At 43.6% G+C, this 17799-nt stretch overlaps 1 protein-coding gene across 2 annotated transcripts in view; it reads right to left on the bottom strand.

The window, feature by feature from the left end:
* The window catches only part of SAMD3 (sterile alpha motif domain containing 3), an 80067-nt gene that overhangs the window by 36326 nt on the left and 25942 nt on the right, over window positions 1-17799 (bottom strand). The window contains exons 4-5 of one of the 2 annotated variants that reach the window (XM_024210782.3): window positions 14647-14760; window positions 332-517 (exon numbers count right to left, since the gene is read on the bottom strand). In XM_024210782.3, coding sequence (XP_024066550.2) covers window positions 332-517; window positions 14647-14760 — 300 coding nt within the window. The remainder of the gene's footprint in view (window positions 1-331; window positions 518-14646; window positions 14761-17799) is intronic. The other variant, XM_024210783.3, reaches the window with a different exon arrangement.

The raw sequence follows: 17799 nt of genomic DNA, 5'->3' as shown, positions 1-17799 counted from the left end.
ATTTTAGACACTTTTTGTCAATTTGAAGTCTGGTGGGTTTTTTTAAGAGGATATCAAGTTAAATTGATACAGTGTTTCCAAAATATTTACATTAAATGAAGAAGAAATTATCCTAAAAGTAATGCATGGGAAGAGCCTTTAGAGCTTGATCTAAAGTCCATCATTAAAACCAAGAGTGTTTTTTCCACTGACTTCAGTGGGCTTTAAATCAATGACTTTAACCATTTAAGTTTACAGATTGCAAAGACTGGTTCATCATCATCTGGGAATTTATTGTGCAGTCAGTTGCACCCCCCAAAAAAAGAGTGAATCCAAAAACTACTGTACTTACAGTGATCCTTCCAAGTATTTTGTCATGTCTGCCTGTAAAAATTCAATAATCCTTATTCTCATGCTGTGGTCAGGGCATTTCCTTTCTGCTAATATGCATTGGACATCATAAGGAAACTCTGGTAAAACGTATGAGTTTGTCCACTGTACTGTTTCACATCGTGCAAAAACATGTTTCATATTTTTTCTGTAAAAGAAAGGGTTAAAGATATCAAAGATTATCAGATGCTCATATAGTTCTTTTTATCCCTGTGGGAAACTAAGCAAGGAAAAAAAATAAGCCAAATGTTTTTGTAGGAAAAAAAGTTATGGCCGTACTGATTAAAAACCACTGGTGTTTTAGGTTTGATCAGAGATGCCTATTATTTTTTGCTTTCTCTTAGTTTCTACTTAAGAATAAAGTTACATGCAAAACATGTAATAAAATCAACCAATTCAGATGTTAAAATAGTTAAATGTTTTATACACAGTGCCTTAGATCAGGAGCTAGGAGAAGGCAACCAAACTTTTTCACCAACTAAACATGCACAGAATAGCTTTTGGCACAAAACAACAGATATGAATGAACACCCCCCCCCCCCCCCGAGCGCCACGCCCCCCCACCCTCTCGCCGCCACACACACCTCCCGCCGAGCGCCGCTAAACACCCCCACCGCCGAGCCGCGCTGCCGAACACCGCCCCCCCTCCGCGGAGCGCCCCGCCGCCATACCCGCCCCCCCCCGGAGTGCCGCTGCCGAATCCCCGCCAAAACAAAAACAACCCCCCCCCAAAAAAAACAAAAAACCCTGAGCGCCCCCCGCCACCCCAAGATTGGCCGCCCCTTACCAGGTGCCGCCCCAAGCACGTGCTTGGTCGGCTGGTGCCTGGAGCCGGCCCTGCTCATATGCACGTCTTTGCAGATTCAGAATCCAAGCATATTTACATAAGAACATAAGAACAGCCATACTGGGTCAGACCAATGGTCCATCTAGCCCAGTATCCTGTCTTCGGACTGTGGCCAATGACAGATGTTCAAAGGGGCTGAATTGCCACGGCAATCAAGCGATCCATCCCATCATCCAGTCCCAGTTTCTGGCAATCAAGGGCTCAGGGTCAGGGACCCCTGGACCTTATGATTGTGCCCCTGACCATCTTTGCTAATAGCCATTGATGGACCTATCCTCCATGAACGTATCTAATTCTTTTTTTAATCCAGTTATATTTTGGTCTTCACAACATCCTCTGGCAATGACTTCCATAGGTTGATTGTGTGCTGTGTGAAGTACTTCCTTTTGTTTGTTATAAATCTGCTGCCTATTTATTTCATTGGGTGGCCCCTAGGTTCTTGTGTTATGTAAACTTCCCTATTCACTTTCTCCACACCATTCAAGATTTAATAGACCTCTGTCATATGCCCTTAGTCATCTCTTTTCCAAGATGAATAGTCCCAGTCTTTTTAATCTCTCCTCATATGGAAGCTGCTCCATCCCCCTAATCATTGTTGTTGCCCTTCTCTGTACCTTTTCCAATTCTAACATTTTTTTTTTTTGAGATGGGAGAACCAGAACTGCACACAGTATTCAAGCTGTAGGTGTACCATGCATTTATATAGTGCATTAATAAATATATATTTACTGTCTTATCTGTCCTTTTCCTAACGGTTCCAAACATTGTTAGTTTTTTTTGGTTGCTGCTGCACACTGAGCAGATATTTTCAGAGAACTATCCACGATGACTCCAATAGATCTCTTTCTCCAGTGGTAACAGCTAATTTACAACCCAGCACTTTATATGTGAAGTTGGGATTATGTTTTCCAATATGGATTACTTTGCATTCATCAACATTGAATTTCATCTGCCATTTTGTTGCCAAGTCACTGAGTTTTGTGAGATCCCTTTGTAACTCTTCGCAATCTGCTTTGGACTTAACTATCTTGAGTAATTTTGTATCATCTAAAAACTTTGCCACCTGACTGTTTGCCCCTTTTTCCAGATCATTTAGGAGTGCAGTATGTTGAACAGTACTGGTACCAGTACAGACCCCTTCGGGACACCACTATTTACCGCTCTTCATTCTGAAAACTGACCATTTATTCCTACCCTTTATTTCCTATCTTTTAACCAGTAACTGATCCATGAGAGGACCTTTCCTCTTATCCTAAGACTACTTACTTTGTTTAAGAGTTTGGTGAGGGACCTCAAAGACTTTCTGAGAGTCCAAGTACACTATACCCATTGGATCACCCTTGTCCACATGTTTGTTGATCCCCTCCAAAGAATTCTAATAGATTGGTGAGGCATGATTTCCCTTTACAAAAGCTCTGTTAATTCTTCCCCACCTGGAAAGGGAGTATTAGGAATAATGGAAGGTAACTTAAAAGGAGACTGCCTTGGTTAATTCAAAGACATTTTGTGCTAAATTCACAAAAATTTAGCAATTGATTGATTATAATCAGTTAAGGAAGGTGGGAGGGAAATAGAGTAGACTGAGGTTTGGCACATAATACAGAAATTTTCACTTCTAAGGCCACGTCTACGGCCACGTCTACACTACAAACTTTGGCTGCTGCAAGTTATGTCAGCATAAACCACAATTAGTATCTCGTTCGTGCGCATGCATATTTGGCTCCTTGCACCGGTACCGCACATACTCAACAGGGGTGCTTGTCTCAACTTGCCACCATCCAGCACGTTGTCTTTTGGGAAGTTTTGACAATGCGTGGTGGTAGGGCAGAAACAAGTTGTTCAGAGATGGCTAGGAGCAAGGGTTCTTCTTCCCAGCATGCAACTTTCTCCATCCCATAATGTCATCTATATTTCTAATTTTTGCACCCTTTTCAAAAATCCCATGAAACCACAGGGCCTTCCTCACTGTCCGCATCACGGACAGAAGCATGAAGCCTCAGCACTATTGTCATGAACGTTGCAAGCACAGGGCACATGATCCCCTTGTATTTGCAGAGCTGCAAGAAGAACCGCACCGGTGGAGAACATGATGATTTCATGGAGAGCAGATTGCTGCAGAACATAGAGAAAACCAATTCAAGGCTGTTGGTGGAGTTCACAGATCAGTTGCGGATGGCGGAGCACCACATCTGAGACCAAGAAACAAGTGGGATCACATGGTAATGCAGGGTTGCGATGACGAGCAGTGGCTGCAGAACTTTTGTATGCGAAAGGCCACATTCCTGGATCTGTGCGCCAAGCTCGCCCCAGCCCTCTGTCGCATGGACAACAGAATGAGAGCTCCACTGACAGTGGACAAATGAGTGGCGATCACACTGTGGAAACTTGCAAAGCCAGATTCCTACAGGTCAGTGGGGAATTGTTTTGGAGTTGGAAAATCCACTGTGGAAGCTGTTGTCATGCAAGTGTGCAGGGTCACTAATCTTCTCCTGCTACACAGAACTGTGACTCTCAGCAATGTGCAGGACATAGCAGATGGATTTGCAGCAACGGGGCTCCCAAACTGCAGCAGAGTGATGGCATGTGCATCCCTGGAACCAGCCCACCTTGCCACAGGGTACGTCAACAGAAAGGGCTACTTCTCTATGGTTATGCAAGTGTTGTTTGATCAGGGAAGTGCATGATGCTCACATCTCTAAGAACACAGGACTGTTCAGAAAGCTGAAAGCAGGCACTTTTCTTTGCAAACTGGCGGATTACCATTGGTGATGTTGAAATGCCAACCGTGATGCTGGGGCACCCAGTCTACCCTTTGCTCCCCTGACTCATGAAGCTGGCCACCTCAACAGCACCAAGGGAAGATTCACCCACCAGCTCAGCAGTTGCAGAATGACAGTTGAATGTGCTTTTGGTAGATTGAAGGGATGTTGGTTTCTTTACTCACAAGACTGGATCTCTGTGAGAAAAACATCCCAAGGGTTATAGCTGCCTGTCATGCATAATACTGGAAGGCAAAGGGGAGAAGTTTCCGATGGGGTGAAGGGCAGAGGTGGAGCAGCTGTCTGCTGAGTTTGAACAGCCAGACACAAGGGTTTTTAGAAGAGCTCAACAAAGAGCTGTATGTCTCAGGGAGATCTTGAAAGAGCGCTTTAAGAGCAAGCCACAGTAATGTGTGGTGGTGTACTATGCTCTATCCGGCCCTGCAGTTTTGGGGACCATTAGGAACTGTCTGTTTATTGTTGCACATCTATGAATATAACATGGTCAATGAACCTATTAATTTTGTGGTGCTTGCTGTACATTTATAATTATTACGGTGTTTGTCACTGATCCTATGAATTATGTCATAGTGTACAATAACAAGGAGTGGGTTCTTTCACTACCACTAGGCATTCTGCAGCATATGTTGGGAACTAATAGATCCATTATTTTCCAAAAAATATTTTATTGAGTAACAAAGCCAGTGCAAAAACAAATAATCTGTGCAATGTAAAATCAACTACATAAAAAACGTAATTAATGAAAAAGAACATTCATGTCCATCTTGGCTACACATACAGCAACTGTGGCTTTCACAGGTCAGTGTATGTGAAGCTGTGGTTGTCTTTAACGTCCCACGGTGTGAAGTGGTAGGTGTAGGGATGATGCCACGTGGAATGTAAAGGATCTGTTGGAAGGTGCTAAAATGAAGTTCTCTGCAGACTGCAAAGGCGAGCTTGCAACTGCTGAACCTGTAGGTCCACAAGCATCTGCAGCATCTGTGTTTGCTGCTGGAGAAGCCCCATTATGTCCTGGTGCATCTCCCGCTCCTTTTCCTGCTGCAACTTTCTCCTGTTTGCTCTTTCCTTCTCCGTGCCCTCTGCCCATGGCCTGATGCAGCACAGGCTTGCAGGATCTCATTGATGTCATCCCAAGTCCTCTTCTTTCTACTCCTTAACTGGCTCTGGCATTCCAGGGATGTGGTGGGGGAACAAAGGCCACAATGGCAGCAGCTACAGACACAAAACACAGAGGTACCATTACCAATATAGTCAGAATGGAAAAGCGAAAGCTAAGATTCAGAACTCCCTTCCCTCGCTCACCTAAAGTTTTAAACAAGACACGCCTATTGACACTTCTGCTTGGAGTGCTTGTGCACGGTGACACCCATAGCAACCGCAATGGTGAGTATGGCCCACCAGAGGTGAGGGAAATGAGGAGGGAATTGCTCGGTAGCATGAAACTATGACTACAGGGCAATGGCACTGAATACTGGCCCCATTTTCCACACGTGGTGGTGATGATTTTAGCTGATATTTCATTCCTGAGGGTAACAAAGGCTCAGAGAGCACAGATGCTGCTGGCGTCCTGAATCTGCCCGGCCCGTATGCTGCTATCATGTTTACTGCATGATGCCTGCTGATGTTATCACTGATGGGCATGAGAAAGCATCTTACCATGGAGAAAGAAATAAGGCTGCCATCCCTAGAAACCTTCAGGAGAGGATTCCAGAGTACCTCCATGAAAAATTCATCGAGATCTCTCAGAAGGATTCCAGGGACATCCCTGGGTACATAAACAAACTGTTCTACATGGTCCCAGGCCCCTCCCTCCCCATCGCCCACCCCACCTAACTCTACAGGGGAATGAAGAACAGATAACAGCTCTGCCTCTCTTTGCTGTACCTCTGCCTCTTCTAGTATGAGTAAATTAATGCAAAGTTGACCTGCTAAGTTGAGAGTGATATCAGTACATTATTGTAATGGGTAATACATTTATACACTTACCTGAGATTCCTTCCCCTGCATCAGGCTCACGTGTGCTCGGCTGCCAAGACTGACTGAACTGCAGTGGAACCTCCAACAGGTCCAGGTTCGCGGCATACTGTGAACCCCCAGTTACATGTCCCCCATCCTCCTCCTCTTCTTCGCTGTTCACACTAGGAGTCTGTGACTCAGGCTCCTCCGAGGTATCCACAGTGGCATACAGGGCAGTGGTGGAGTCTCCGTAAAGGCATGCAGCTCTCCATAAAAGCGGCGGGCATGCGGCTCAGCACCAGACTGACTGTTGGCCTCCAGGGCGGTACGTCTGCTGCAGTTACTTCACTTTCACATGGCACTGCTGCTGATCCCTGTCATACCCCTTCTCCTGCATCCCCCGTGAAATCTGTTCATAGATGTCCACATTTCTGCAGCTGGTCTGTGACTGTGCCTGCACAGCCTCTTCTCCCCACAGGCTCAGGAGATCCTGTACGTCCTATCTGCTCCAGGCTGGGGCATATGGAGCGTGGAACCCTCCTGGTCAGCTGGGAAGCTGCACACAACAAGGGAGAGCTGCTAGGTGTGCTCGCCAAGCTGGACAATCAGGAAAAGGCATTTCAAAAAATCGCAGGGTTTTAGAGTAGGTGGGAAGGCAGGCTGGGTGGCTTCCAGTCTCAGTGACTCCTGGCCAATGCAGTTCACAATTGTGACCAAAGCAGACAGTGTTGGGCATTGCGGAATAGCTGCTGGAGGACTGTTAGGGTTAACATAGGTAACGCAGTGTCACTCGCACGGTGTTGACCTCAGAATGTTGACCATGGCTCAACACCACTCAGGGAGGTGGTGTAACTGCATTGCCGTAATGGGGCATTTACACTGGTGGCAGACAAATTTAAGCATAGATACATGAACTACTAGGTCAATGCAAGGCAGCTTATGTTGACCTTACCTTGTAGTGTATACCAGGCCTAAGGCCTTCACTACCTTGGGCTGTAAACAGGAATTATAAGCCATGTGTAAACAGTTTCAGCTAAAATAGTTTCTAAGGCTACATCTACACTTAAAATGCTACGTCACTGAGAGGTGTGAACTTTTCACACCCCTGAGAGAGACGTGGGTATGGCAATGTAACTTTTCAGTGTAGACTGACCCTAACATAGGCCTGGTTTAGCCTAAAACGGTCAACCCAGCTAGGGATAGCTCAGTGGTTTGAGCATTGGCCTGCTAAACCCAGTGTTGTGAGTTCAATCCTTGAAGGGGCCATTTAGGGATTTAGGGCAAAAATCTGTCTGGGGACTGGTCCTGCTTTGTGCAGGGGGTTGGACTAGATGACCTCCTGAGGTCCCTTCCAACCCTGATATTCTATGTCGCTAAGGGGTGTGAAAAATTCATACCTTGCCCCATCAGTCTCTAAACAATGTCTGAAAAATCCTCATGCTCCTGGAGCAATAAGGAAGAAACACTTGATTATGTTTAGATGAAGTCACCACAAAAAATTCACAGTTGGGCAATTATGTTAAATAGGTGAAGTAGATCTAAATTAAACAATAGAGTTGGCTGGAAAGAGATGCAACTAACAGCTTATCTACTTACAGAAGTGTTCACACACAAAGATCTTGTCTTCACTGCCAGGGTAAGCAGACTTAAGTTACGCTACTCCAGCTACATAACTTAGGTCGACTTACCCCAGTGTCTTCACTGCGCTGCGTTGATGGGAGACGCTCTCCCATCGATTTACCTTAATCTTCTCGGGGAGCTGGACTACCGGGGTCGACGGGCGAGCGCTCTGCCGTCGATTTAGCGGGTCTCCACTAGACCCGCTGAATCGACACCTGCTGCATTGATTGCAGCAGCGTTGATCTCCGCATAGTGAAGACCAGCCCAAAGCTGTGCCCGTGTAACATCAAACTTTAGTTAAACCAGTGTAACTTGTGTGTTTAGTCTAGGCCTCACACAAGGAGAAGACTATTACAAATAGAAGTTTAACACCAAGAGCAATATAGTGCCCCCCAAAGTCTCTCTCATATCTGCAAGATCTTGGGGCACAGACCAGGTTAACACATCTGAGAATGGGTTTGTAAGTCTCACCTTACTTCAGAAAAAGGCATCCCATTGGTATAATAAACCCTATTAACTAGTTTGTAATGATGCAGTTTCTGTAGATTCCCATTTTATTTCACGTTCTCTCTGCTATGCTTGAAAGTCATGTAAAGCAAATGCTATAACTGTAATTCTCTTTGGCTGCATAGTATTCTCAGGGTGTTCCCACACAGTACATCTCTTGGGAACATAATACCATAAAGTAAGGTCATTATGGACTGAGCTGTTCTGTCTCCACTAACTGAACAAAAAGGTATGTGTTTGAATTACAGTCCCAATGCCATGGGAAACATTTTGTCTCACTGAAAGAAAAGCTATGGTGTTTGCTCCCCTGTGGTGTCACCTTGGTTATCCAAGGATGGTTTTAGGCTGGATCGTATGGTTGAGCACATAATTAACACAGCCAAAAAGCCTCCAACAGCAAAATATATGGTGTACTTCGCACAAAGGCATGTTCCTGAGTTAGCTGAAACTGATCATTTAAAAAAAAAACCTTGGCATCAATGCAGACAGTTCACTCAAGACATCTGTGCAATGTACAGCAGAAGCCAAGAAACAGAATAAAATATTATACACATTGGTAATAATAACCCTTAAAGCCTCTGGGCATCTGAGTAAAGAAGAACAGTTTCCAATATCTATTTTGTTTGTTTACATAATTTAAATAAGATTTTGCTGGCTGAAAGCCAACTAGCTGTGCACATAACTAGGCTATGTAACATAGGTTCCTCTCAATGTTGTTTCTGGTCTTCCTTGCTTCATTCCCTCCATGGGTTTGTTACACCCCTTTTCTTAATTTAAATTTCTTAATTTTTCTCAATTTTCCCTGATTTGGGAATGAACCCCAAACACACAGCTCCCTGCAAGCTACATAGAGCCCCACTGTGGGCCTCCAATTAGAGCTCGTTGAGCTTGGTCAGACAGAGCTCATTGCAGGAACAGGACCTTTGATTGTAAACTCCTCAGGGCAAGATGTGTCTATATGTTTGTATAGCATCTAACAAAGCCCCCTCTCCTCCTTCCCAATAGCGATAGAACCTCTGGGCATGGCCACAATACAAACAACATTATTTCTAGTAACATTTATTTTAAAATGAGTCAACTGTCCCAAAGGGTGGGACATCAGAAAACTTCAGCACTGCACTCAACACATTCCCAACATACTAATTAGGATGGAATAATAGTCAGGAAGGTTAGGATGGAGACTCCAGCTTGGTGGTAATGGTTGGGGGGAGGGGCGTGTTAGTGTTTCAGGTGGGTAGGAGAAAAAGATTCTGGCCCACTTGCTGTTGGATGAGCCTTATCTACATCTTATTTATTTATTGCTATATTTTGCCTGATGTTTTCTCTACTTAACTTCACTGGCCCATTGTAGCTCTTCTTGAATGTAGAAACAGGAAGAGCTGATGTCAGTCACAGTGAGAGACTCAGGGCAAGTCTATGCTAGAGCACTACATCGGTCGGCAGCTGTAGCGCACCTGGTGAAGACATGCTATGCTGACAGGAGAGCACTCTCCTGTTGACATAATTACTCCACCTCAGCAAGAAGCAGAAGCTATGTTGGCGAGAGAGCATCTCCCACTGACATAGCACTGGTGTGGACAACACAAAACTTGCATCACTGGGGGGGAGGTTTCACACCTTTGAGCGATGGAAGTTATATCGACTTAGGCTGTAGTGTAGATCTGCCCTCAGAAAACCTCTCACTTACAGTTGGGAGAGGGAACCATAGCAGAGATACAAATATTAACTTTCAGTTAAGTTTTGTGGAACTGTAGTCACATTTTACAACCACCAGCTAAAAAAAACAGGCCGTGAAAATACAGGCAAAACTAATCAGATGACGCCCATGCTTTAAAGCCAGTTTCTAACATGGCTGATCCTTGACACAGCCAACTTTGCTTTGGAGGCAGTCAGGATTGCATTTTGTTTCTTACATTCTCAGGAGATGCTCCTTCTGTGCTTGGAGTTGGTTTGAGAGCAGCAGCAGCAGCAGGCGGCTCGGGAGAGAAGAATTTTTCCTCATGAGTAAGACTGGCTGAATTGCCATCTAATCAGGCCATTTTATAGAAGAGAAAGAGAGCACATATATCTGCGCATCCATGAGAGAGAGAGTGAAGTCTAGTGTATTGGAACAGAAGTACTTTTACAAATATATTTTGGGTTTCTGTAAGTCTCATTATTTACGGTAATCTTTGTGGAATTACCACATTACACACTTAATGTTTCCTCTAGGCCAGTAGTCCCCAATCTGTGGGGCACGGAGGAATGTTTGGGGGTGGCGTTGCTAGCGTCTGGGCCAGCCCCCATGAGGGGTGGGGAGGGAGCGTCACCCAGTTCCGCCTCTGGCCCCTTGGCTCTGCTCTCGCCCCCTCTCCCAGCTATGGCCCCAGCCTCGGCCTCCTTACCCCTGTCCGTGTTCCTCCTCCCAGAGCCGTGGCCCTGCTCCTGGCCCTGGGAGGGGGAGGCGCAGACAGAGGTTAAGTGTGGGGCGCGAGGTAAAAAGTTTGGGGACCACTGCTCTAAGCTGTTTGGAGGATTCAATTTATTTTTGTTAGAAAAAAGGGAGTTAGGTGGTTTAAGCTATCTGACTTAGAGCAATAAGGGCCCACATAAAGAAACCCCAGGCTGACCGCATCAGATTGGTAAATATAATACTATCAAGCATTCAAAAATCATGAGTCAATCGCCCCAAAAATCATAGAGGTATTTTTTCTCTGTTTGTTTGTTTGTTTGAAATTCCCATGATTTTTAAGACAACAACTTGGGTGTGGGATGGTATTTGTCTTCTGGTTTTTGACCCTCTAGAAGTCACATTTGCAAGAGCTAGAAGCTTTCAGATAAAGTGGAAGGTGAGGGGGGGAGTTGAGGGGAGCAGTAGAAATTCTCATATAAACCACTGACTCCAATGAGCTGAGGCTTTAAGAGGAGAAAAAAAGAGTTGGAAATGCTGTAAACAATCATGCAAAAGGTGAAGCTGTAAATCTACCTAATTGGAAAAATAATTAGATTACCACATGTATTAGAAATAGTTCTGATAGCCAGTGGTACCAATGGTAAGGAATTAGAAGTCTATTCAGATAAACTCCTAATGCATAGAAAGATCTGACAAACAGTCCAGCAGAAAATTTACAGGAACAATGTTTCAGATTAACAGTTTTCCCCTTGTTTTTCCAGCATGCATATAAATGAGTTTCAGATAGTGTTAGTCTCTTTTAGGATAGTCTATCTACATACAGATAATGGGGAATTAAAGAGCAAGACCTATGTTTGATAGTAGAAGACAAACACCTTCAACCAAAAGCACACTTTCAAAACTACCCTCAATAGGACTAGCTATTAACTGTATCACATAGGAGGTAAAATTGTTGATCTAAAAAATTCCTCACACTTTTACAGCCACTCAATTAGTGTGTCAGGCAGGATTTGAAATGTGATGTGGTATCCTGTTAGCGAGCACAAATCTGTCCCACCGCCGAGTATTTCACTCCAAGGCATTTGGACAGGAAGTCCATTATGCAACCCCTCACAAAAAAGTATGGAACACCTTTTTATTTATATATAAAGATTTATCAGGATGCCATTCCTGAAGGAAAACAGTTGGAATTTCATGAGAAGTGGATCCGATTTGTATATCATTTGGCAATCATGCCTTCAGAAATTGCATGTAGAAAATATGCCAATAAAAACATGGGCTCTCACACAGCAGTCTCAGGTAACTATAAGAAACAATAACAGCTGCTGTCTCAGCAACACCACCATCTCATACTGCCTTGAGCTGTGCAGGAGCTAGTACTCGAACAGAAAAGCAGTTATGAAAAAAGTGTTCATGGGAGCATTTTGTGTATCCTAAGTGGGTGTTCTCACAAAACAGCATTGCTACCGCTTTAACAAATTTTTACACAAGAAAACTTTAAGACCCTGGACACTCCACACTTTTTTGCTCTTACTCAATCTCTAAAAAATAATTTAACCATAGCGACCTCTGAGCTAATCAGTTGGATGCATAATGCAGTTTGATGATTCTTCAATAGAGGAAGAGAAGGGGTAAAATAAATTATGTTTTTGTTACACCAAGTTAACTGTTATTTTTGTGTTTAAACTATCAGAGCTAGACAGAGTCTCCCTCAATCTCTCTGTGATATCGAGAAGCATATTTTGAAGGTGGTTGTTAGGGCTTGTCTATATAGAGAAGTTTTATCTGGGTAAGGTAGAATGTGAATTTAAAATGCTATATTTTGACCAGTTTAACAATAGCAGTTTAACTATATTGGCCTAAATTCCTGTGTAGCAACCCCAAAGACTCTATTCTCTCTTTCAGTATATTACTACTACACTAGTTCAAATGAAGCCGTTTCCACGAGTAAGGGGAAAACATATATAAGAGAAAGATGTACAGAATTTAAACACTCCAAATATATAAAAACAGGAAAAAATGAACTAGTCCTGGAAGAAAATGAACAAAAGAAAAACCACTAAGAACCGCCCCCATAAACATTGGCAGAACTATCAGACTAACATTATGTTGAATTGTAATTATCAGTAGTCAAAACAGATTTTTCTTAAACCCCCAATCTATGTTTAAGAATTAAATAACCATCACCTCAGCAGTCAAACCCACAGCAACACCAGCTATAATCTCTCCCTAATGCTGTTTCTACACGTAAAACACTAAAGTGACACACCTGCAGTGCCATTGTAGCATTTCAGTGTAGTCACTCAGTACAGTACAGAAAAGGTCCTCCCATTACTGTAATTAATCAACCTCCCTGAGAGGCAATAGCTGGGTCAGCAGACGAATTCTTCCATCAACCAAGTGCTGTCTCCCCTTGGAGCTAGGTCGGTATAGCTACGCCTCTCAGGGGTGTGGATTTTTACACCCCTAACCAGAGGCACCAACTTTCTGATTTCCAGGGGTACTTGACTCCTCCTTCCCCTCGAGGCCCTGCTCTCATGCTGCCTCTTCCCTCCCAGGTAGTTTGGTTGGTTTTTGTTAATAGAAGTGAAGTTTAATGTACATATGCCTGAGGAGGTTATGCTGGCTGCATGCCAGTTGCCAAGGTGTCGAACAGGATGTATGAGCACACCTACACAGCAAATGGAAGTGTGATTATAACATGGGTAGGCATACCTATGCTAGCTTTAATTTGGCTAGTGCAAGTAACTATAGAAGTTGTGATGTGGCAGCATGGACTTCAGTACAGGCTGGCTGCCCCAGTACAAACCCATCCGGGACTCTGAGTACATACTTGAGTTGCTACCCTGTGCTGAAGCCTGCATTGCTGTATGTGCACTACTATTGTTACCTGCGCTGGCTAGATTAAAGCTAGCATGGATATGTCTACCCACACTATAATCACACCTTCATTTGTTGTGTAGATTTACCCAGTGTTCTAGGAATTTTCATTAAGGGACTAACTAGAAAAGCTGGTTAGATAGTCTGGATGGCTCCTCTGCTTGAAGTGGATAAAAGGGTTGAGTATTTGGCTTGAAGGATCAAGGTTCACACTCAGGGCTGATCTACACTGAACACCGACATCCAGCCCCAGAGCACCCACAGAAAAAAAAATAGTGGATGCTCATCACCGATCAGTGGGCCCCGCAGATCAGCTCCTCTCCCTCCCCACAGCGCCTTCCGTCCACCAACGGGCCCCGCCGATCAGCTCCTCCCTTTGGCTCTTCACAAGAGACTGACAAATGAGAAACGTAGAAAAAAAAATTCTAACCAGACCACTTCACTTTTGAACCAGGACTCCGGTCTGCCCTTAGATAAGTGTGTTCCAATTCCTGCTTGTTTATCTCACAATTACACCTGTATATATGAAGACAGATTTGTACTAGGGATGTAAAATGTTAACCGGGTAACTGATAAGCATCAGTCTTACCGATAATGTATTCAGTTAACGTTTAAATGTCTAACGTGCACATTAAAAACGCCGCAGCAATACCATTTCATAATGCATGTGGAACTAGGTTCCGCATTGTTAAGAATCCAGACCATTGCTATGGAACTGACGTCATAGGGTAGGAACTAGGGGTGCAGGGCGTGTTACAGCACCTCCCGTTTTACGCGGGGCTCCACTGTAACTCTGTACCTGGGGTCCCAGCTGCCGGCCCTGTGCCTGGGGCTCCGTTCCCAGCCCCATGCCCGCCCCCAGCTGTGGCCCCAGCCTCGGCCTCCTTACCCCTCTCCAGGTCTGGGTGCGGGGCCAGCAGCCAGGAACCTGGGCAGAGGGCTGGCAGCCACAGCCGGGACCCCGGGTGGAGGGCCAGCAGCTGAGACCCATGTAAAATGTGGGGGTGTGCTGTAGCACCCTCCACACCCTTAGTTCCCGTGCCTATGTTTGAATTTGTTAATGGTTAAATGTTTAACTGATACCATTTTAATAATTTAAATGGTTACTTTTTTAAAATTCTATTTACATCCCTAATTTGTACTTCAGTATTTAGGGACAGACCAGTTCACTTTTCTGATGGAGTCTATATGACTTCCTGGCAATGTGGAATAACTTCATAGTGTCATCAGCAAAACAGAAATGTAATGCTGTTTTCAGAACATAAGTAGAATTAGCAAATGCACTATAAACTCACTTCTGCTTTAGCACTCTTCGGTCAATTAATCCACCATCATACTTTTCAGTTGGAGAGATATAACCTGTCTGCTCCGTAGGACTAAAAGGACTGAACACCTGGATGCCCATGGAGCTGGAAGAGAAGGAATTTCATTGGTGAGCTGTACACTTTGCAAAGTTTGTACAAAGAGATATACTCTACGATTCCAAAATACCTGTTGCAAAAATAGCAAATGCAAAAACATTAACATGTTGAATAGTCCTTAAGTGACGCTGATGTGGCTGATGAATTAAATTAAATTAATCATTAGATCCAGCCAACTTAAAAGGGAAACTAAAGAAATATTGCTAAGAGATGTTCTAATCACGACATGTAATTACAGAGAAGTAAATCACGATATTTTTAAAGTTTCATAGATACAGCAGCTTCTTGATTATTTTTTCTGCTATATTTAGTGTCTGATGTCTTCTAACATACAGGAAACAGTTCACCATTACAACACATGATAAAACAAGAGACTTGCAGAGTGTTGTAAGGCAGGCTCTATTAAACTAGGGGTATGTCTTCACTACCAATGCTAAAGCGCTGCCTCGGCAGTACTTTAAGGTGGATGTCTAGTCGCGGCACCAACGCTGGGAGAGAGCTCTCCCAGCACTGTAAAAAACCACCCCCACGAGGGGAGTAGCTACCAGCGCTGGTGCACTGTCTACACTGCCACTTTATAGCACTGAAACTTGCATCACTCAGGGGTGTGTTTTTTCACACCTCTGAGCAAGAAAGTTTCAGCGCTGTAAAGTGGCAGTGTAGACAAGGCCCTAGAGGGCTGTCCTCTTCACTGCTTCTGTAGGCTGAGCTCATTGCACACATCAGGCACTACTTGTATTTTCAAGGACTCCCGGCAACTCCTCCCTGCTGTGCCAGGGGCTCCGTGTGTTCCCCATTCTCCACCCATTCCTCTCACCCCCATTTTGCACCCATGACATGTGCACTCTGTGCCCCCCACATTATTTCTTTTTTTTCTACCTGGGGAGGAGAAGTCCTTCAGCTTGGGAAGGTGTTAATGGCTGCCATCAACCAGTTTTTTGATTTTTGGATAATTACAGACCTGACTGAAGCAGATAGCTCTGGTAAGCAGATACAAGGGCTTCCACAGGTCAATTTTCATTGAAATCAGTAGGGTTTGCCCCATTGCAGCCTAGAACATTCCCCATAATCTTGGAATTGATCAGACACAGTGTTTAAAAGTTATCATATTACCTAAAGAAAAATGACATCAAGTTGAGAGTGGGTAGCACCTTGCTTCGCTCTGCCAAAAAAAATAACAGATTCTGTTCTATCCTACATCAGACTGGACCTTCTGCTAAGAACAGTAAAAAAGCAGCTCTCATTGAGACCTCTGAGACACTGAAACTGAAACATTTGTAAATATATCATTTCCAGCATTGTTGGAGAAAGTGTTCTTGAGATTTCCTTGAACCTGAATATTAGGGAAGTCTGGACCCATCGTCAGTTGCAACATAGAAGTGTTCCAGCTATTTATAATATAGATCTTGAAGACTTCTTTGCATGCCATCTCTGCAGCATCTTTTAAGTCTGAAGAACACTGTCTGCAGTGGTGTGCAAAATCACTGTTCCATCTACAGTAGTGGACAAACTAATAAAACTGGTGCATGGGGACCTGTTGCTGACAAGTGACCTCAAGAACAGGCATGTTTGAGTGCAGATTTCCTTTTCAGTGGGCCTCTTCATTTTCCCTAGTCATTTTTTCAAACCACTCACTTAAGTCAGAGCAACCAGATATCTTCTCAATGTGGCTTCAGGCTCCCAACTGAACTTGGGAGCAGTTAGTCTACAGATAACTGATGTATGAAATTCCATATGTGGCCATGAAGACACCATGCAAACAGCTCCTCTGGTGCTAGTGCACATGCAGATACACTCTGACCTCACAATTAGCGATAGGCCCAAGGCATTAAGCCCAGATCCAGATACTGATCCAGACTTCACAGGACGTGTTTCAGATACAGTATTTCTGTTCAAGTTCATCACCTCTACCCTTAGTATTTTTATACAGTGACTATTCATTTAGGTGCCTACAGTACTCTATCCAACTAATGCAGTTCTCATTTTATAAGCAGGAGCTAAACTGACTTTGTACAAAATGCCTGCTCTTAGAAATCATTCTCTCTCGCCTGACAACCAAAAGACAGCAAACAACAGAAAGGAAGAGAACTTAAAGAGTGGTAGGCCAAGAAAGCACCCATGAACATTAAGAAAGGCATACATGTAAGAAGGAATGGAGGCAGAAGAAAGGATGAAGGACATATTGCTTACAGTGTGGCAGATGCTTTGCCATAGGATGCTGCAAAAAGCAAGCCAGGTTGTGCAGCCCATATGCAATTAAGGGCTCTGTAATCTGGTCTAGTGTCAGCAAGCGAACAGTGAAAAAAATGAATCCTTTTTGTGCACGTGTATATATTATATAATAGATCTGTGCATTTCTGTTTTTCCCCCCAAATAATCTGATTCTCTATGTCAAAAGGTGGCTTGCAGGAAAACCATTAACAATGTTAAAAGTAAAAAAAAATTATTACAGTGCTCCAAAATCACAGATTGCACAAATTCTGGTTTCTAGAGCATGAAACAAAGTCAAACAAAGGATTCCTGAAAAAATTTTGTGCAGCATACATATTTATTACACAAACACAAAACTATGTTAAAAGAACATTATTAAAGTTGCAAAGTCAAGCATTCATAAAGTAGGAAATTCCAAAACTAAGATTGCCTGTGGAACCTCTATTCAGCCCCCTTGTATGTACCCATTTATGAAACAATCATTAATTATATCATCACATACTATTTTTTCCACAGGACTCTGCCTCACTGAGTGCACAGAATGGATTGTGGTCACTTATTGAGCAACTATTCAATATTTTGTTTTCTCCACATTGCTCAAAGTGAGGCTCCAGGCTTTATTTAATGAATACTATTTATACCCTGCGATGAAGACAGTATTCTTTTTCTCATGGTCTTTGGTGCTCATCACTATAGTATGAGTGCTTCACAAACATTAATGAATTTATTTTCAAAACACATCTGTGAGATGAGGGAGAATTATTATAACTACAACCCTTTCTCTGCCTCATTCAGTACACACCTTCCAACTTCTGC

Source organism: Terrapene carolina, unplaced genomic scaffold (assembly GCF_002925995.2).
Source record: "Terrapene carolina triunguis isolate 2854851 unplaced genomic scaffold, T_m_triunguis-2.0 Scaffold85, whole genome shotgun sequence".
In the NCBI taxonomy this organism is placed as follows: Eukaryota; Metazoa; Chordata; order Testudines; family Emydidae; genus Terrapene; species Terrapene triunguis.
The sequence above is the reverse complement of the archived record's forward strand: the minus strand, read 5'-3'. Positions and strand labels throughout refer to the sequence as shown.